The sequence below is a fragment of the Artemia franciscana genome, chromosome 7 (assembly GCF_032884065.1).
Source record: "Artemia franciscana chromosome 7, ASM3288406v1, whole genome shotgun sequence".
NCBI classification, from domain to species: Eukaryota; Metazoa; Arthropoda; class Branchiopoda; order Anostraca; family Artemiidae; genus Artemia; species Artemia franciscana.
The window spans coordinates 3,923,279-3,945,748 of NC_088869.1; the positions used below are offsets into that span (position 1 = coordinate 3,923,279).

At 36.3% G+C, this 22,470-nt stretch overlaps 1 protein-coding gene across 1 annotated transcript in view; it reads right to left on the bottom strand.

The window, feature by feature from the left end:
• The window catches only part of LOC136028745 (pinopsin-like), a 97,632-nt gene that overhangs the window by 54,509 nt on the left and 20,653 nt on the right, over window positions 1–22,470 (bottom strand). The window contains exon 2 of the mRNA XM_065706629.1: window positions 16,505–16,664. Coding sequence (XP_065562701.1) covers window positions 16,505–16,664 — 160 coding nt within the window. The remainder of the gene's footprint in view (window positions 1–16,504; window positions 16,665–22,470) is intronic.

Sequence of the window (22,470 nt, forward strand, 5' to 3'; positions counted from 1 at the left end):
TTCGTTACCACGAACTGTTTGAAACATTTTCATTTTGGCGTAACAGGTAGTGCCTTTCTTTATTTTAAGTCATCTCATTATTTATTTAATATGTCTGGTGGAATAATTTTGATGATCCACTTTTTCGGTCATCATAAAATGTTGACCATGGCGTCCCGAAAAGGTCAATAGTAGGGCCAGTATTTTCCTTAGTTATGTAAATGAGCTAATTTTTGAAATTAGAAATGAACATTCTTCACATTGTTGTCGTTTATGTCGTCCAAATCTACCTTGCCCATAACCATATTTTACCTTCCTCAGATTCTCTGCTTGCGTTTGGTGATGATATCATCCTTGTTACTTTGGGAGAACGAAGGATTTGGTTCCGATAAAGCTAGTGGACCTACTGGAGAGAGTTTTAATTTGGTCTGATGCTAAATCTCTAGCCCTAAATGTTTCTAAATCTAGTTTTTTAGTTTTTCATGAATATCTCAGGCTTGCCCTCAACTCTCTGAAATTCATCTATTCGAAAGCTTTATTAATAGACCAAAGGATGGCGATTTACTTTTTCTAGGCATCCTCCTTGATGGATATTTATCTTTTAAGTACCATATTGATTTCATTAAAATGAAGATATACAGAAACCTTGGCATTGTGAGAAAGTTCACACGTATTTTTCCCGGACCAACTCTGATAATCCTATTAACTTAATTCATTCTTATTCCTAGTTGTATGGATGTTTACTTTTCCTTCTTTTCTTAAACTGCTTTCCAACACTTACAATAAAGCCGTAAATCTTATTAAGGATGTAAATCGTTCAGCAACAAAACCGTTGCCTGATTCTGAAAAGCTTCATATACTCTCCTATATTTTCATTATCTTTCACTTTTCTCCAGTGCCACAGTGATATTCACAGTAGAAAGAATATATACAGGTTTTTCACAGAGTTATCGTGATGTGTACATCAGAATCGCACGGGCGCTAAAGCGGAATATGAACCTTATGTGGTTTTATATCTGTGTCACATATTTTTAATAAAGAGTATATACCAAACAGTTCGTGGTAACGAAGTAAGGAGCGACCCGGCTTAATAGTAACCAAAACTCTAAAAATGGAATTTTGGTACCAATAGCTACGTCAAAAGAATCGAATTTTTAAGCTGATTTTAAATATATAAGTTTCATCAAGTTTAGTCTTACCCATCAAAAGTTACGAGCCTGAGAAAATTTGCGTTATTTAAGAAAATAGGGGGGAAACCCCCTAAAAGTCATATAATCTTAACAAAAATCACACCATCAGATTCAGCGTATCAGGGAACCCCACTGTAAAAGTTTCAAGCTCCTATCTACAAAAATGTGGAATTTTATATTATTTGCCAGAAGGCAGATCACGGATGCGTGTTTGTTTGTTTTTTTTCCCAGGGGTGATCGTATCGACCCAGTTGTCCTAGAATGTTGCAAGAGGGCTCATTCTAACGGAAATGAAAAGTTCTAGTGCCCTTTTTAAGTGACAAAAAATTGGAGGGCACCTTGGCCCCCTCCCACGCTAATTATTTTCCCAAAGTCAACGGATCAAAATTCTGAGATAGCCATTTTATTCAGCGTATTTGAAAAACCTTATAACTATGTCTTCGGGGACGACTTACTCCCCCACAGTCCCCGTGGGAGGAGTTACAAGTTCAAAACTTTGACCAGTGCTTACATATAGCAATGGTTATTGGGAAGTGTACAGGCGTTTTCAGGAGGATTTTTTGGTTAGAGGCAGGGGTTGAGAAGATGGGATATGCTGGGGGAACTTTTTCATCGAGGAATTTGTCATGGGGGAAGAAAATTTCCATGAAGGGAGCGCAGGATTTACTAGCATTACTTAAAAAAAAAACAATGAAAAAATAAATATGAAAAAGTTTTTTTCAGCTGGAAGTAAGCAGCAGCATTAAAACTTAAAACGAACAGAAATAATTACCCATATGAGGGGCTCACCTCCTCCTAATACCTCGCTCTTTACGCTAAAGTATTTTTAATAATTTCAACTATTTATTCTGCGGCTTTTGTGATTCAGGGGTCATTCTTAATGAATTGGGACAAAATTTAAGCTTTAGCGTAAAGAGCGAGGTACTGACGAGGGGGCGAACCCCCTCATATATGTAATAAAAACATAAGAATACAAAAGTTCTTTACGTAAGCTAATTTATAAGTTACGTATATCTTTTACTTATAAAAAGATTCGTAAAAAATTAAAAGTTCTAGTTGCCTTTTTAATTAACCGAAAATCGGAGGGCAACTAGGCTTCCTCCCCCGCTCTTTTTTCTCAAAATCATTCGATCAAAATTATGAGAAAGCCATTTAGCCTAAAAAAATAAATATACAAATTTCGTTTTAATTATTCCTCTACGGAGAGCCAAAATCAAAACATGCATTGATTCAAAAACGTTCAGGAATTAAATAAAAAAAAACAAATTTTTTTAAATGAAAGTAAGGAGCGACATTAAAACTTAAAACGAACAGAAATTACTCCGTATATGAAAGGGGCTTTTCCTTCTCAACGCCCCGCTGTTTACGCTAAAGGTTTTTACTGTTTTAAAATGTAGAGTTAAGAGAAAGAGTCAAACTTTAGCGTAAAGAGCGGGGCGTTGAGAAGGAAAAGCTCCTTTCATATACGGAGTAATTTCTGTCCGTTTTAAGTTTTAATTTCGCTCCTTACTTTCATTTAAAAAAACTTGTTTTTTTTATTTAATATAAGGAAGAATTCTGTGGGTTGATGAATCAAAGTCTTTGCGAACATCAAGAAATAAAGTAGCAGGAATCAAAAAGTCCTCTAGTGCAGAGTGGAGAGTTAAAAAAAACTGCACAAGCATCCTTAGTTGAATGATATACTCGAAGACAAATTGAAAATCACGAAAAAAAATCTTTAGAAGTGAGTAAAACTGTAAAGATGAGAGAGCATCGCCTTCAAAAATGTTTTGACAGAGAAACTGACCAAAAGTTCGCTGACAATTTAGTGCCCCCTCCCTCTTATATATTCTGATGACTCGAGGGCTCATATGATAATTCGGGAAAATACCATTCTTAAAGAAGAGGTTAATAAGTTTGGTTAAGGAAGAGATAATGTAAGGAAGTAGAGACTTACTACTACTACTACTACTGCTAACAACTCACCACAGAACCAAGCCGCCTGAGGCCAATAAACCTCTGCACGCTTCTCCTGCATCCCAATCTATTCAAATTCTCCCTCTTTAAAACCTCCCGGGGGAGTTCCCATTTATTATAAATCTTTCTTTATGAAAGCCTTTCACCCTGACCACGGACGACCTTCTTTCCATTTAGCCCTAGAAGGTTGGCCAAAAAGGACAATCTTTGCCAATCTGTCATCCTTCATCCACAGAACGTGTCTTAACCATCTCAGCCTTTCTCTCATTATAGTCCTAAAAAGCAGGATTGAATCACATTTTTCATACAGAGTACTGTTTAAGATACGGTCAGTCATCTGGGTACCCAGAACAATCCGTAGGTGATTTCTCTGGGATACATCTAGCCATATTTGACCACTGCCATTACTGTAGCTAGCAATATTCTAATCTTTGTTTGCAGACTTATCTTCCTATTCTTCCAAACTTTTTTTTAACTGCGAACGTCTGTCAACATCTGTGAACATCTGTCAACATCTGTAACATCTTGACTGCTCTCACCGTCTTTAGTAATAATGCTACCAAGGTAAGTGGAGCTGTCCACCTGATTAATCTTTTCGTTAACCGGCATTATATTTTTGTCTTCGCTTATTCCTAGCCTTAGTGACTTATTCTTCTTAACGTTTATTTTCGATCCTATTCTAGTACCATGAACACGCAATACCTCTAAAAATTCATTCATTTTGTTCTCGCTATCATCTAGGATGCTTAAAACCATCAGTATAATCCAAGTCTAGGAGAGTTTTTCCTCCCCATTTGATTTCGTGGTCTCCCACTGCCTTTCCTGTGCTTCTTCAGACAAATTCCATCAAAATGATCCATATAAAGTGGGGTAGAACACTACCCTACTTAACTCCTTATCAAACAGTTCGTGGTAACGAACCGAAAGTAAGGAGCAACCCGGATCAATATTAACCGACTAATAAACGGGATTTGGTACAAATAGATTTATAAAAAAATAGAATTTTATGATGATTACAAATATATAGATTTTACTAAGTTTAATCTTACCAATCGAAGGTTACGAGCCTGAGGAAATTTGCCTGATTTTTGAAAAATTAGAAAAGACCTCCTAAAAGCTATAGAATCTTAATTAAATTGACACCAACAGATTCAACGTATCAAAGAACCCTACTGTAGAGGTTTTAAGTGCCTGTCTGAAAAAAAAATGTGGAACTTAGTTTTTTTTGCCAGAAAAAAGATCACGGATGTTTGTTTATTATTACTTTTTTTCCGGGGTGATGGTATCGACCCAGTGGTCTTAGGATGCCGTGAGAGGACTCATTAGGACGGAAAATAAAAGTTCTAGTGCCCATGTTAACCAAAAAATTTGAGGGTACCTAGGCCCCTTCCCACGCCCCGTTTTCTCAAAATAGCCCGATCAAAATGTGAGACGGCCAGTTTGTTCAGCTTAGTTGAAAGACCAAATAACTATTCCCTTGGGGATATTATGACCCTTCCACAGCCCATGGGGAAAGGTCTTTAAGTTACACAATTTGCCCGTTGTTTACGTATAGTATTTGTAATTGGGAAGTATGTATACATTTTTCGAGGGAGCTGCTGGTGGGATTTTCCACGGGGATAATTTTCCGTAAGAAGGGATGTTTCCAGGAGGTGAATTTTTACACTGGGGGAATTTGCCTGAGTTCCAATACGAAATTCTTCTTATGTCGTGCTTTCTCATTGCCGACTCAATTTTACTCGTGGAAATATTAAGGGTAATCGTCCGGGGTAAATTTTCACTAGGATTGAATTGTCTAGAGATTAAATCCTTGGGGGGGGGATTTAGCCGCGGAGGAGTAGTCAAATTTCCTGGAATTATCTAAAAAATGATCAGAAATTAAATTAAAAAAACTAATTTTCTCACTGAAAGTAAGGAGCAACATTAAAACTTAAAACGAACAGAAATTATTACGTATATGAAGGGTTTAATCCTCCAAAACACCTGTTCTTTGCGCTAAAGTTTGAATTCTGTCCCGATTCTTTAAGAACGACTCTTGAACTACTATATTCGTGAGGCTTTGCCAAAATTTGCCCGTCATCAGTCCAAACATTTCTTTGTTGTCAAGTAAAGATACGGATTTGACATGGCATTGGAGCAACTTGAATGTTTTTACCAGAATTCACTTAATAGCATATTCAAAATTCAGACGAGATCATTCGTGCCGAAATCCTTTTTTAAGGAAAAGGAGAGAATCTTGGATTTAAATTACTGCAATAACTTCTGAACTGAACTGAAAGCTCATTTTCCGTTGCTTCAAATTTAGAGAGACCGAAATGACACCAGCACTGAAAGATTCTATCACTTAGTATTCCATTTCCACCCTTAGCGAGGTAAGAAGGGTGAGAAAAATCAGAACCATAATTTGCCAATATTTGGTAGATTGAAAGGTCAATCCTATCAATTGAAGTCTGGAGACACCAAAAATGCTAAAAGAATTGAAGAATTCCATCATTTACTTGTTACTACCCTGTTTCCACCTAAGTGAGGTTAGACAGGGGTTAAAACACTTTTTTTTGCCTTTTTTTTGTTTTAACAGTGCTTCATTGCAATTTTACGCCTGTGGACTTAAATATGAACTAATGCTGGGCATCTCATTTAGTCTCAACCTGACTTCAGAAGGACGGAGGGGGGAGGATAATTAAACTTAATTTTTTTTTTGCTGGAAGTTCCTATAAATCTGAATCGAAGATTTTCTTTAAATTTTCTTTAAGGCCTGTCTTGAATCTCCCACTCTTATTTTCACCCTCATCCTTTAGCATCGGGTGTTGCGATGAGAACATCATATCATAGTCATTTTTAATTTTGTTTCTGGATTTGAAAAATTTTGTTATTATTGTAAAAAAGGGTGAAAAGTAAAAATTAAAGCGAAATAAGCAAACGGGAACAATTCAATGACAACTTCGCTTTCGATTACTGTGATGCTGAAAGAATGACAACTTTTTTTCAAAAAGTTCATGGTAATAAACTGTAAGTAAGGAGTGATGAAGCTCAATAATAACCAAAACTCAAAAACATGATTTTTATGTCAAAAAATATATCAAAAGAATCAGCTAATTATGTTGATTTCAAATATATAATATTCATTAAGTTTAGTGTTACAAATCAGAGCTACGAGCCTTAGAAAATTTGCTTGATTTTCGAAAAAGAGGGAAACACCCCTTAAAAGTCAAGAAACTCTAATGAAAATCACACAATCAGATTCAGCGTATTCGAGAACTCAGCTGTAGAAGATTCAAGCTTCCATCTGCAAAAATGTGGGATTTTGTATATTTTTTTACCTGAGGAAAGATCACGGATACGTGTATATTTGTTTTTTTTCACTGGGTGATCATATCCGACCAGTAGTCCTAGAATATTGAGAAAGAGCTCCTTAGAAGGGAAATTAAAAGTTCTAATACCCTTTTTAAGTGACCAAAAAGATTAGAGGGCAACTGGCCCCCCTCCCACCCGCCTTTTTTTTTCTATGAGTTATGCGATCAAAATTCTGAGAGAGTAATTTTGCTCAGCATAGTAGAAAAGCTCAGTAATAATGTCTTTGAGGGTAACATTATCCCCAAAGACCCCCGGAAGAAAGGCTTATGAGTAAGGAAATTATCCCATTGCTTACGTGTAGTATTTCTTAATGGAAAGTATACAGACATTCGGGAAGGGGATAAGTTCCCGGGGGTGAAATTTCCAAGGGATATTTTACACTGGGGGAATTAGCCAAGATTCATATTCATACTAAATTCATTTTGTTTGTCTCACCTTACCTTTGCCGACTCAATTTTACATGTGGAGATATTAAGAGGAATTGTTGGGGACAAATTTACCGGGTTGGAACTGTCTCGAGTATCTTTTCATAGGTGGGGTGTTTTCTGCGGGAGAAATTCTCTTCGGGGGAGTTCTCCACAGGATAAATTCTTCAAAGGTAATTTTCTGCGGAAGCACCTTTCTACTAGGGTATTTGTGAGAAAAATTTTCCATAGTGGGGGGAGGGTGTTCTAGCATAATTATTAAACGATGAGAAATTAAAGTCGCCGTCATATGAATGTGGGCTAAGAAAACATTTTCATCTGGAATCGTCCACAAGGAATTTTTGGGGTAATTTTCAGCAAGAATGGAATAATCTGGGGGGGATTTTCTTGGTGGGGGGCGGCGCTTTATGTCAGAAGAACTTTAAATGGAGGAATTTTTTGTGAGGGGAAGGAATTTTCCATGGAGGGAAGAGCCCAAATTCCTGGCACTATTTCAAAACGATCAGAAAATAAATTTAAAAAAAAGTTTTTTTTCAATTGAATATGAGGAGCAATATCAAAACTTTAAACGAACAGAAATTATCAGTATACAAGGGAGGTTACCACCTTTTCAATACCTCGCTCTTTGCGTTACGTAATGAAATTGATAACTAATCATTTCTTTGATTTATAAAGTGGGGAAATGGCTCTAGGAGTTGCAGTAGCGACATTTTTTTAAACTATTTAATAAACGTGCGATTTTAACAGAAAGTAAGGAGCAACATTAAAACTTAAAACGAACAGCAGTCACTCCGTATGAGAAAGGGGCTGTCCTTTCCTCAACACCTCGCTCTTTACGCTGAAGTTTTTTTTTAAAATTAGAATTCTGACAGAGAGTCAAAATTTAGTGAAAAGAGCTAGGTATTGAGGAAGGGAAAGCCCCTTTCATTTACTGAAAAATTTCTGTTCATTTTAATTTTTGATGTCACTCCTTACTTTCAGTTTAAAAAAACTCTTTTTTATTTAATTTTTGAATGTTTTTTAACTAATGCAGGTTTGAATTTGGCTCACCGTACAAGAAAAACTGTAACGAAATTTGCGTATTACCTCTGGCTAAGTATCGCTGAGCCGCATCGCTCCTTACCTACTGTTTGTTATCATAAAATGTTTGATTACATTCTTTTCCATTTCAATCCGAATTCGACAAAAATATATCAAACAATTCGTGGTAGTGAACTGTAAGTAAGGAGCGACCCATCTCAATAGTAACCGAAACTCTAAAAAACGGAATTTTGATACCGATAAATACATCAAAAGAATTAAATTTTTAAGCTGATTTCAAACATATAAGTTTCATTACAAAGTCCTACCAATTAAAATTTACGAGCCTGAGAAAATTTACTTCATTTTCAAGAAAAGGGGGAAATACCCCCTAAAAAACTTAGAATCTTAATAAAAATCACACTATCAGATCCAGCATATCAGAGAACCCTACTGTAGAGGTTTTAAGCTCCCATCTAAGAAAATGTGGAATTTTGTAGTTTTTGCCAGAAGAAAGATCACAGATTCGTGTTTATTTGTTGTTGTTTTTTCCTCTAGGTGTGATTGTATCTACCCAGTATTCTTAGAATATCGCGAGAGGGCTCATTGGAGCGAAAACTAAAAGTTCTAGTGCGCTTTTTATGAGACCAAAAAAATTGGAGGGCAGCTAGGTCCTCTCACACGCTCATTTTTTTCTAAATTCACCGGATCAAAATTTTGAGATAGTCATTTTGTTCAGCATAGTTGAACAATCTAATAGCTATGTCTTTGAGGATGACTTAATCCCCAGAGTTCCCGTGCAAAGGGCTGCATCTTATGAACATTGCCCATTGTTTACATAAAGTATTGGTTATTGGGAAGTATACAAACATTTTCAGGGATGATTTTTTTCGTTTGGGGGTGACGGGGGAGAGGGCTACGGTAGAGGATTCCCCATGGAGGAATTTTCCATGGGGGAAGGGAATTTTCTTTGAAGGAGGCACCGGATTTCTCAGCGTTAAGCAAAAAGCGATCAGAAATTAAATAACAAGAAAAGTTGTTCCAACAGAAAGTGAGGAGCAACATTAAAACTTAAAACTAACATAAATTATTACGTATATAAGGGGTTCGCCCCCTTATCAGTACCTTGCTCTTTACGCTAAATTTTTTTAGTATAAGAGCTATTTATTCTTAATTAACCCTTTGTGATACAGGGGTCATTATTGAAGAATTGGCACAAGATTCGAACTTTAGCGCAAAGAGCGAGGTATTGACGAGGAGACGAACCTCCTCATATACGCAATAAAAATATACGAATATAGATTTTCGTTACGTAAGTTAAATGGTAAGTTAGGTATATTTACTACAAATAAAAATTTTCGTAAACAAAATTAGAAGTTCTAGTACCCTTTTTAAGTAGCCAAAAAATTAGAGGGCAATTAAGCCCCCTCCTCCATTTTGTTTTTCTCTAATACGTCCAATAAAAATTGTGGGAAGGCCATTTAGCCAAAAGAAAAGTAAAATTAATATGCAAATTTTGTTTTAATCATTCATTTAACCAAAACCCTGAATTAATTCAAAAATATTGAGAAATTAAATAAAAAAAATAGTTTTTTTTAAACTAAAAGTAAAGAGCGACATTAAAACTTAAAACAAACAGAAATTATTCCGTATATGAAAGGGGGTGTCCCTTCCTCAACGCCTCGCCCTTCACGCTATTTGACTCTTCCTCGCAACTCTGTTTTTTAAAACAATAAAAAACTTTACTATGACCATTAGATTGCCTGGAATGAGAGGTAAACAAGGGACGCATTTACCTATGGTCTTAGTCAGGATGAACCAAGAATTTAGAATATAAGTTTTAATGTCACTCCTTACTTTTAGTTTAAAAACTTGTTTTTTTATTTAATATCTGCTTGAGGAAGAGATAAGACATTTACGTTGTCGATATGAAAATGATTATTTTTTAGTTGTGGGGAATTTTAACGCTTATATTGGGTTGTGTACCGAAATGAATGAAGCTTCTTTTGTAGGAACGTCAGATTTGATACCTGATCAAGGAGGCACACTCGTGCCTCTTTAAAGAGGCGAACCACGACAATGTTAAGCGATCTTCGGTTCCAGTGGTCGCAGAGGAATGGGGAGGGATGCATTTCGTAGCCCGAGCTTCAACTAAGAAACCTGCCAAATTTCACCCCCCTCCGACTTTTCTTTCATGGGGAAAATCTGGCCGAAAGTTTCAACCACCCAACCCCACCCCCCCTTTAACGTTGTCCGATCGGGCTGAAATTCACAAGTTAAGGTCCCCTAGGGCCCAGGAGCTTATCCGCGAAATTTCAGCTCGATCCGATAACTCCTTCCCTGTTTTCCAGAAATCACGCATAGCCACTTAATGTTCATATTCTCCTTTTGTTTTTTTTCTGCGTTTTTTTTCGTCGGAAAATCTTAACCCCCCGATTTTCTAGCTTAGAAAAACCCATTTCCCCATTGAAGGTAAAATTTTCTCTTGTAATAACATCACTTGTTTGAAAAATTCTTGCACTAACAGCAGCTTTGCGCAGCGGAAGCGTGCTGGGCCCATAACCCAGAGGTAGGTGGATCGAAACCGCTAGCTGCTAACTTTTTAAAATTTGTAAAATTAGGTAATTTTGTCAGTTTGAATTTATTGATACAGAAAGGGAGAAAATAAACATGGAAACATGTGATCAAAATTACATACTGGAATGTTCACAAGAATTTATACTGAAGCGGGGGTAAGGCTTGATGGAAGCAAGTTAAAAGAACCATTTAAATTGATTTCCTAATTGAAGCCGTTGGTGAAATTTTCTATTGTAATAACTTGTTTGATAACAAGCATAACAGCAGCTTGGCGCAGCGGAAGCGCGCTGGGCCCATAAACCGGAGGCGGGTGGGTAAAAACCACTAGCTGCTAAATTTTTAATTAAGCTGCTAAACTATTAAAATTATCAAAATTAGATAATTTTGTCAGTTTGAATTTATTGATACAGAAAGCGAGAAAATAAACATGGAAAATTATTATTAAATTACATCCACCATGGATTGTAGAAAAACGTACAGAAATAATATGAAAAAAACTTCGTTTTCTTAAAGAGTTAAAGAGGCTGCGTCCCAAAGGCGAACCTTAAAACGTACAGGAATTAGGAGAGGCAGTTGGGGGGCTGCCACCCCCCAAACCCCCCGCTTTTAAAGACTCTTTTGTACAGGTTTTTTGTTGTGGGGGGCTACCGCCCCCCTAACCCCCCGCTCTTGGCTTCGGAAAGGCCCTCTTTTAATTAACAAAACAAAAAACCTGTACAAAAGAGTCTTTAAAAGCGGGGGGTTTGGGGGGCGGCAGCCCCCCAACTGTGTCTCCTAATTCCTGTACGCTTTAAGGTTCGACTTTGGGGCGCAGCCTCTTTAACTCTTTAAGAAAACGAAGTTTTTTTCATATTATATTTATAAGACATCTAGAAGTAGCAAGGACTTAAAAAGAAAGGTTAATTAGTGGGGTAGGAGGCTTCTAGAGCTATACTCTGATAGTGCTCTTGTGGTTGGAAATAGACGGTTTGGTAAGGATTCAGAGGTGGGTGAGTTTACCTGTCTGTCAAGAAAAAATCCAAGCACAATTGATTATATATTGGTCGGGCTAGAGCTTGTGAAATATAAAATATGCTTTGAGGTTCTAAGTATCTAAGGGTCAGAACATTTTCTAGTAGATGCCAAACTAAGCCTTATAACGGGAATAATGGGTAAAGCAATTGTAGTGAAGAAGAGTAATGATGATTTAAAAAAAAAATTATTATGAGAAGCCTTTATAGACCAGGTGGAGTGGCGAGGAGCTGGAGTTGCTGGGAAATGAACTTTTAAGGCCTGAGGCAATCGAAAGGCTTGAAATTATTTACAAATCATCAATGGATGTTGCTACGACTCTGAGTGAATTGGGTTCAGTTATTTATAATTGTGCTCAAAAGTCTGAAAGGCTAAATAAGAAAATAAATGTAAATTTCTTTGACAACGAGTGTAAAGCTATGAAAAATTAATATTTACTAGAGGCAGTTGAAAATTACTCTCCAGCTGAGGAAAATCAGAATTATTGTTGATATTCAAAGAAAAGAGAAGAGAATATAAAAGGCTGATAAAAAGAAAAAAGTGGCAGATGCTTAGAGAAGAACAGAAGGAGCTTAAGCAAGCTTTTAATCTAGATAATACAAAAGATTTCTAGTCAAAATGAAATCAAATGATAATAAAACAAAGGCCCTATCAGATATCCCAGTGGCCGATACTTAGTCAAGTTATTTAGAGAGTATCGAAGGGAAATGTATAGAATTAAGCAATGATTTGGAGCGATTTTGTTTTGTTCCCTATGAGAGAAAAGGATTATGATTTGGCAAGAGAAGTTTCGACAGAAGAAATTAGGAAAGTTGTCAGGAATATGAAACGAGGGTCTGGACCAGGAACAGACGGAATACCAGCAATTTTGATAAAAAGGTCACTTAATAAGATTTTAGATAGCCGGTTAAATGATTGGCTAGAGGGTATTGGAATTATGAAAGAAGAACAGGGAGGTTTTAGAAAAGGTTTATAGTACTACGGATAGAGTGTTTATTTTAAGTGGGTTAATAGGAAAGTATGGACCAGGAAGAAATACGTTATATGTTGCATTTTTGGACTTAAAAAAGCGGTTGATAATGTCAATAGAGTTCTGCTTAAGAAAAGCCTACATGATGTGGGGCTACCTTCTTGTTTCATTCGTTTAGTTGTAATTATGTATTCTGAAACTAGTGTAATAGTAAGAGTCTGTGGGTTGGGTATTTCCGGGCCTTTTAAAGTTAAGAAAGGAGTAAAGCAGGGCAGAGCCTTGTCACCTCGACTTTTTGGTCTTTTTATCAATGATATTGCTGAATTTTTAGCAAAAAAATGGGCTCCAGCATTGATACCAGCAGTGATACCAGCTAATATAAACTTCTCAGTGTTGTTTTTTGCGGATGACATTGATCTAGTGGCGAATTCTAGTGAGCCATTTTCCCACTTCATAAATCAAAGAAATGATTCGTTAACAATTTTAGTAAGTAGCGCAAAGAGCGACGTATTGAAAAGGTGATAACCCCCATCATATACGTGATAATTTCTATTTGTTGTAAGTTTTGACGTTACTTCTCAATTTCAAGCGGAAAAACTTGTTTTTTTTAATTTAATTTCTGATCGTTTCTAAATAATGCCGGGAAATCCGGATCTCCCCTCTATGGAAAATTCCTTCCCCTTATAGAAAATTCCTCCATGTAAGGTTTCTTAGACATAAAATACCCCCCCCCACCAGGAAAAATCCCCCCAAACAATTTCATTCTAGCTGAAAATTACCCCCGGATAATTTCTTGCGGACGATTCGGGATGAATTTTTATCTTAGCCCACTTTTTATTTGAAAGGGATTTTAATTTCTTATTGTTTTTAATATCATGCCAGAAATTCTCCTCTGTGGAATAATTCTTCTCAAAAATACCCCCACCCCCTAGTAGAAAGGTGCTCCCGCAGAAAATTCTCTCCGAAGAATTTGTCGTTTGGAAAACTCCCCCATGGAGAATTTTTCCCGTGGAAACCCACCCCCAACTACGGTTAGATACTCTAGACAATTCCAACCCGGTAAATATTTCCCATGGACAATTCGCCTTAGTATATCCACATGTAAAATTGAGTCGGTAAAGGGAAAGTAAGAAAAATACAAAAAAATCGTATATGAATTTTGGCTGATTCCCCCAGTATAAAACTTCCCTTGGAAAGTTCACCTCCCAAGAAATCCCCCTTTCCCCAAAAAATGTCTTTATACTTCACAATAAGAAGTACCATATATAAGCAATGGGCAAATTTTCGGACTTACAAATCTTCCCCAGGGGCTCTGAGGATAGGGATATCCTCAAAGACATTACTGAGCTTTTCAACTATACTAATCAAAATGGCTATCTCAGAATTTTGATTGGATAACTTTTAAGAAAAAAAGTGGGTGGGAAGGGGGTCAGTTGCCCTCTAATGTTTTTGGTCACTTAAAAAGGGCACTAGGACTTTTAATTTCCCTTCTAATGAGCTCATTCTCAATATTCTAGGGCTATTGATTCGATGTGATCACCCCTGGGAAAAAAAAAACAACAAAAAACAAATAATCACGCATTCGTGATCTTTCTTCTGGCAAAAAAAAAAAACAAAACCCACATTTTTGCAGATGGAGGCTTCAAACTTCTACAACAGGGTTATCAAATATGCTGAATCTGATGGTGTGATTTTCATTAAGATTCATTGACTTTTAGGAGTGTTTCCCTCCTTTGAAAGTCAGGCAATTTTTTTATTTAATTTGATTAAAAAGCTATTGAATAAAACACGAAATTTGGCCTAATCACATTGGTTATCCTAATCATGATGCTTCAAAAAACGCTGAGGCCGCTTGTTCCATGGCACTGGCTACAAGCAATCATGCAAAAAATGCAAAAGTGCGAAAAAAAATATGTAAGCCAGACTAAAACGTTCCCTCATTCAATTGTGATTTTGCTTTGTCTTCTCACCGCAGATTTCGTTGTGCAACATTTTCCTTTGCAATTCCATGTAATTTTTGCTGTTTCTTATTCCATGCCTTTTTAAGCTTATTCGGAGTAATTACTCACCCTGTGTAATTTTGCATGTGTCATAGATGCTAAAAATGATACGATCACTCCTGGAGGGAGAGTTCAGTAATTTTTGTCCGTGAAGTATATGTAAGTATGACGTGACTCATATTTATTTGGATTTCCAAATTAAGGCTTTAAACGAATTTTTTCAAACATATAATCTATCTATATTGGTTTTTCAGGCCAGAATACCAAATCCCATAGTGTCAATTTTCGTGAAAGATTTGAAACGTTCTGACCTAACCCCATATTTCTCTGCTCACCAATTTCGTTTTTTACTCCTTCTGATCCTCATTGTTGCATGTCTTTTAATCGTATATTTCTTTGTTCTTCACTTTCGCAGAAGGCTTGCATATACTTGATTTTCTAATTATGCATTAGCGTAATCATTACGTTACTCTTTATTTTTAAGTCAAGGGCTGTCACTTTCATTTTTTATTCGTTGTGATCACCGTTGTCGCTTATCTTCTAACCGTATGTTTCTTTTTTATTCACTTTCGTTTGTAACTCGTTATGATTCTTGCTGTTACATATCTTTCAACCATATATTTCTCTGACCTTCGCCTTCGTTTTTGTCTCGTTGTGATAATCGCTGTTACATAACTTTCAACCAGAAGTTCCTTTGGTCTTTGCTTTTATTTTTGACTCTTTGGGATTCTCGCGGCCACACATCTTCAAAATACACATTTGTTTGTTCATCACTTTTGTTTCTGACTCGTTGTGGTTCTCGCCGTCCCATACCTTTGGACCAGAAAATTTCTTTGATCTTGGCTTTCATTTCTGACCCGTTGTGATTCTTGCTGTCTTAAGCAATTCAACCACACATTTCTTTGTTCTTCGCTTTCGTTTTGACTCGTTGTGATTCTCGCTGTCGCATATCTTTCATTCGCATATTTCTTTTTTCTTTAGTGTCGTTTTGAATCGATGCTATTTTCGCTGCCACTTATCTTCTTACCGCATACATATTTGTTTCGGTTGTCATATATCTTCGAACCGCCTATTTTTTGTTCTTCACCTTCGTTTTTGATTTGTTCTTATTCTCGTTGTCGCTTGTCTTGCAACCGCACTTTCGTTTTACCTCATTGCAAATCTTGCTGCCGCTTGTCTTCTAACCGCATATTTTTTTGTTCTTCACTTTCGTTTTTGACTCGTGATTCTCGCTGTCACATATATGCTGATTCTCGCTGTCGTTATTCATGGCTGTATATCCGGTATTAAAATACACTTATCTGTCTATCTATCTATCTATCTATATTCAAACCGTATATTTCTTTGTTCTTTACTTTTATTTTTGATTCGTTATTATCCTCGTTGTCGTATGTCTTGTAACCGCATATTTCATTGTTCTTCAATTTTATTTATTGACTCGTTGGGATTCTCACTGCCGCTTACCTTCTAACCTTTGTTCTTCCCTGTCGTTTTTGACTCGTTTTAATTGTCGCTGTCAAAAATATTCCAACCGCATATTTCTTTATTCTTTATTTTCGTTTATCATAACTTCAGACCTTTTTACGGATGTAAACATGAATGCAGACTTTTATATTAGTACAAGACGTCACTACAACACTGATCTATATAAAAATAACGTTTCTCATATGATTTTCTCCAAACTTAAGGCTCGTAAGAATTTTTCTCAAACTCGTGACTTATCTAGATCTTTTTTTTAGGCCACAAAATCCCAGGATACTAATTTTCTATATATATATATATATATATATATATATATATATATATATATATATATATATATATATATATATATATATATATATATATATATATGTGTGTGTGTGTGTGTGTGTGTGTATATATATATGTATAGAGAGAGAGAGAGCCATTTTGGAGAAAAAAAGTAAACATACATAAATGAATACAGAATTATTTTCGTTTAAAGAGATAAGATATATTAGTTTCCTTACTTTTGTCTCTAAAAATGTGACACAAACTTACCTACCACTCCCATGATGAATGCATAAAAAACGCAACCAAAGTATCCAAATACCCATCTGCGGTACGCTGCTGCTATCACTGGCATTGGCACACCCAGCAATGCAATAGTCAAGTCAGACACGGCTAAGTTGAAGATGAACGCTGTCTGTCGGCTCCAAAGCTGGGGATAAGAGGTATGCACCGTGAAAAATATTGCTTGTTACACACATAATATACTGTCACGTGTACATTAAATAATAAGCATAAAAATAGTGATACTGGTTAAAACCAGATTTAAAAGGGTGAGGAATTATGTGTGGGGCAAAGAAAGTTCAACATAGTAGCACAGACTGAATAACGAACTATTTATCTTTCGTACATTAGTTATTGTATTGTCAACGCTTTTCCTACACCACTTCATATGGGCATTGGAATGGGCACGTTAAATTGGTGGTCGAAAGCTCAAATTCTCAATATTGGGGCCCTAAGATTGGGGCCCTTATTATGCACTTATTGGCTTTCCTCAGATAAGTTTTACTAGTTAAGTCGGAAACCCCTAATTTTTTACTTTAAGCAGAATCATGCAAATAATCAAAATTACCATGATTCGGGGCACAATATGAGTCAGTAGCCCCGTTTTAATCCTACACCCCTTTCACTACCGAAAAGGCAAGCTATTAACACCTTGTTTATATCGTAGTAGATAAAACCCCTGTACTTCCAGACAGATTGGATACCCAGACATTGCAATCTCTTTTAATAGCTTCTTCTAAGGGGTGCTACAAGGTATTTTAGGGCTGATGTACTGAGAAACGACGCTTCTGCGTGGCATTTTTTCCGAGTGACATTATTCGGTAAGTCGATAGTAAATGAATACGAACAGACTGTTATTTCATCTTGCCCCATACACACACTTCTAAAATAGCTATTCAGGTTCAGACAACCTTAAAGGGTGTTATTTTACCCCTAAGAGAAGCGAATTTTTCTATCAAAGAGATGATGTCGTTACCAATCACAGGCAGGAGTCCAGCTTTAAACTTTTTCAGACAGACGATATGACACAATATTTTATTTTGGAAAACAAACCGATTCCTGCAATATACGTTGATTGAATAACACACAAGACAATGAACTGATTTTACATTTTAATTTTTTTTTATAAATTCATTTTAGTTAAATTTGATACATGAACATTTTTCTAGAGAACACTTGGCAAGATTATGTTAATATATAGCTTTCCATGAGATTATTTTGGCTAGCAAATCGGATACAGGGGGGAGGGGCACCCTTCAAAATTGTATAGAGATAGGTAATCCTACACGGTGATGCATAGAAAAATAATGAAATTTGACGACACATTCTTTAGCTTTTACTCATGTTCCTAATTTTCATTCCAGTCTCCCCTCCCACCCTTTAGGATTACAGATTTTTTTTTCCCGCAAGTAAAGGCTTCCTATAGTAAAGTATAAATATTAGGACATTTGTATTTTTTAAAGTTTGTTTTCAGAGAAAATTGAAAATTGTTTTTATTCTCAGACAGCAAGTATCTGAAAATTTTTCCAAATATGCCAAAGTGTAAAGGCCCTTCCCCTCACTCCATTTCAAGTGTCTTTTGGATCGCCCATCCTGTTTGAGTTTCTTTAATTCTTTAATTTACAACTTTTTCTAAATTTTTTAGCTCAGTCTTTTTTTTATTATTATGTTTTTTCGGAGAAAACGGGTGATATTATATGCCCCCATCCGTGTAAGGACCCTTCCCCGATCCATGAGCGGCTTGGAACCTTCCGTCCTATTTGGCTTTCCTTAATTTATGTTTTTTCTAATTTCTTAGCTAGGGATGTTTTATGTTATTACTATTATTGCTGAAGCAAAATGGTGAGAATATACCCCCTAGCCATGTAGAGATGGGGGATATAAGCCCGCTCCACCCAATCTTTTCTAGCACTCCAGTAGATTTTTGGGGTCAATTCTTTTCCCCAGTCAATTTTATTAACTATCTTTTCCCTTTTCTGTACCTTGCTGCGTTGCTGCTTTCTTAACAATTTTACAATTTATAATTTTTTCAGTGTTTTTTTTTTTTCAGTTATTAAGAACAAATTGCCTAACTTACAGACCTTCCCCTGAGGCTTCGGAAGATGGAGTTTGACATCTCCAAACATATATTTAAAGTGTATGTGTACAAACAAATTTTATTTGGATGTTTTCTTTGGAAGTGATGCGCCTTGGAGGGGGGGGGGTGGTTGCTCTCAAATCAGTTTTGACTCTTAAAAAGGGCACTATAACTTCCAATTTCAAATTGAATCAGCCCAATCTGAAGCTTATGCGACAACCCATTCAATATAAAAGTTAAGTACCCCAGGGCATAACTTACATCCCTTATCCCAGGGCCCTGGAGGAATCGTTATATGTTCTTTGTATTATTTTGTTTTCAAATGGATATCTCCCCATTTATATCAGATGTATTCCATGAAAAGAGGGGTAGTTAAGGGGGTTAGTTGACTTCCATCATTTTTGACTCTTAAATGAGTACTAGAGCTTTCAATTTTCAAACAAATGAGCCACCTCTAAAGTTTATACAACCATCCTTCCATAGAAACCTTAAATGGCCCCTGGGCACAACTTACAACCCTTGACCTCTGGCTCTGGTGTTTTGTAACAACCCGAAAAGCTTCGTTATATGACCTTTGAAGTATTTTGAGTAAAATAGCTCTCTCAAAATTTCCATTATCTATAATTTGGAAAAAACACGACTTGTGCGGGTGATAGTTGCTCTCTGATCATTTTGACTCTTAGAAAGGGCACTAAAACTTCTGATTACCTATCCAACGAGACACCTCTGAAGTATATACGACCACCCTTTCTATAGAACCTTATATGCCGCCTGGGCATAACTTACAACCCTTACCCTGAGGGCTGTGGGATTGTTGTCATCCTCAAAAACATAATTTCCGGACCCTTCAACTACGTTGAATAGAAATTGCTATCTGAAAATTTTGATTAAATGTGTTTGGGGAATAATGGGCGTTGAGGGTGGCTGCTGGCTCTCAACTTACTTATGACTCTTAAAACGGGCGCTATAACTTCTGATTTCAAATCAAGTGATCCCCAGCTGAAGTTTATACGACCATTCATTCCTTAAAAACCTTTTATGCCTCCAGGACATAACTTATAGCCCTTGTCCCAGGGCCTTGGGGGTTGTGCCAACCCTAGAGGCATTGTTATATGTTCTCCGGATATTTTGAAAAAAAATGGCTTTCTCACAATACCGACCAAATATGTTTGGTGAAAAAAGAGGTATTCGGGTGGGGGGGGGGCTAGTTGCCGTCCATCACTTTTGACCCTTAAAAGGGAATCGAAATTTCCAATGTGCAACCAAATAAGACTCCTCTAAAGTTCATACAACCATCCTTGCCATAAAAACCTTAAATATCCCAGGGACACAACGTAAAATCCTTGGCCACAGGGCCAGGGGCTTTTCACAACCCCAAAAACCTTTTTATATGATCTTTGGACTATTTTTAATAAAATTATTATCTAAAAATTTTGATTGGATGCATTTCGGGCCAATACGACGGATGTGGGGGGAAGCCATTCCATAAGAACCTTATAGATAGATAGATAGATAGGTGTATTTCAAAAACCCATGGGCCATATACATACAAAAATATAAATAAATAACAAACACGCAAGGAAATTAACAACAGTACGAATTACAAACACGCACAAAAAACAGAATTCAACGCAAAAAGTGCCTAATCTAACAACAAAAGAAAATAGTCATATAAAACTTTTTCTTCTTATTAAGGATTTATCTATATATACTCCCACTCGAAATATTGTGGTTGGGTTGCTATTTTGTAGAATACCCGGAAGCATAAAATTAATCCCATTCAAATAAATTTCCCGTAAATCCAAGAGCACCGGGCATTTCCGGAGAAAATGATCCAAGTCTTCATCATCATCATTACAAAGGGGACAAACATACCGCCTATCAGGACCAACTATCATTTTATTTTTGTCGAAAGTTTTTTTCCTGTTCTGAATTGGAAGACAATTCGCCCTAAGCTGAATCCAACGACGTAGAATCATAGCCGGTAAATTAAATTTAAAATAAACTTCCTCTCCAAAACTAGGTTTTGAATGATTATAATGTTGTAGGGTTGTAGAATTTAAAACCAGCCCTTGCCAATGCTGAATTTCCTGACTCTCTAATATAAATCGTACCTGGCTTTCTAAATTTGTTGGTACACCACTAGAGCGAAGACCATTATTCCATAAATAAGGCATTCCTACTTTTTCTAGTAATGATTTAATTTGGGATGGCCACGAGGTTTTTAAACCACATTTCAACATCTCTTCATATGCCGCTCTTACTAGTCTATCTTCATTACTCTTAGTTAACTTCAACCAGAATCTAAGCATTAAAATATAACTACGTAGCTTTAAAGAAAACAGGCCCATATCACCTTTCAGAATCTGTGAATGAGTTGTCTGATGTAGACCAAACACTCTTTTATAATACTGGAGCTGAAAGGACTCCAGTTGCTGCACCGTTTCTCCACCCCATATCTCTGCTCCATATTCTATCACGGGTAAAATTTTTGTGTTAAATATTCTTTTATGTATTTTTAGGTTTTTAATCCCCAATATCATCGGGTTTCTAAATATTGCTGACATGGCCACCCTACCTCTCTTAATTATTTCATCAACATGACTCCTTAGGCTTCCATTATCCGATAAGATAAAGCCTAAATATTTTATTCTTTTACTTATAAATAGTTCCTTATTATTAAATTTAAATGTATATTTTTCATCGCCCCCAGCCCTCCTTTTTTTAAAAATAACAACTTCGCTCTATTCAGTATTCAGCCTTAATTTTTTTATCTGCAAATATTCTTCTATGAGATTCAAAAGAGTCTGTAGATCTTGCGGTTTATTAGCCACCAAAGCAATATCATCTGCAAATAATAAGAGAGATAGTTTTTGAGTCCCTAGGCTAACTTTCGGAGCCCATCTATTCTCTAGAAAGTTAACAACATCATTAATAAAAATATTAAACAACTTAGGTGAAAGGGTGCTGCCCTGTTTTACTCCCTGTTTTACTGCCCTGTTTGCCCACTCGCACAAGTATACATGCTCACTATCAATCTAACAAATGAATGGAGAAGGCCAATATTTAGCATGGCATCATTCAATAACTCTCTGTCGACACTATCAAAAGCCTTATGGAGATCCAGAAATCCCACATAAAGACAAGTTTTACCTTTTCCATATTTATCTATTAATGCCTTTAAAATAAACAAAATATCTGTCGTCCCACGCCCTGTCCTGAAACCTCCTTGTTCCTCATGTATTAAATTATTTTTATTTAACCAATTGGAAAGCCTGGTATCTAATATTTTCTCCAAAACCTTACTTAAAGCAGGGACAAGCGCTATTAAACGATAATTTTCATGAGCCTTCGGGTTTCCTCTCTTAAAAAGTGGTATAAACAATGATGTCTTCCAAGCGCTTGGCCATTGCCCTGACGTTAACACCTTATTACAAAGAAGAACAATTATCGACATCAAAATGGAAAGAAAATTCTTAAATAACAATATTGGTATACCATCAACACCCGCAGCAGTACCACCTTTTAAATTCTTAAATATTGACTTAATCTCTTGGCCATTCACATCACCCACTAAATCGTAATCATATTCCCTCATAGGATAAATAACCATCTCTGGGGTATGCGCTACCTCCTGAAGATCTGCACAATCACCTTCCAAATTATTTAGGTAATCAGGCCATGAATCAGCTTCCGGAACAGCCTGGGTATTAACAATTCCCCTTCCATTATCATTCTTTATATAGCCCCAAAACTTTTTAAAGTCTTTATTTCTAAAATCATCGGCAATGCCCAGTTTCTTCTTATTCTCGTACTCTTTTTTTTTCTTTTTATTAAACTTTGTATTCTCTTCTTTTATCTTTATATTTAGCCAATC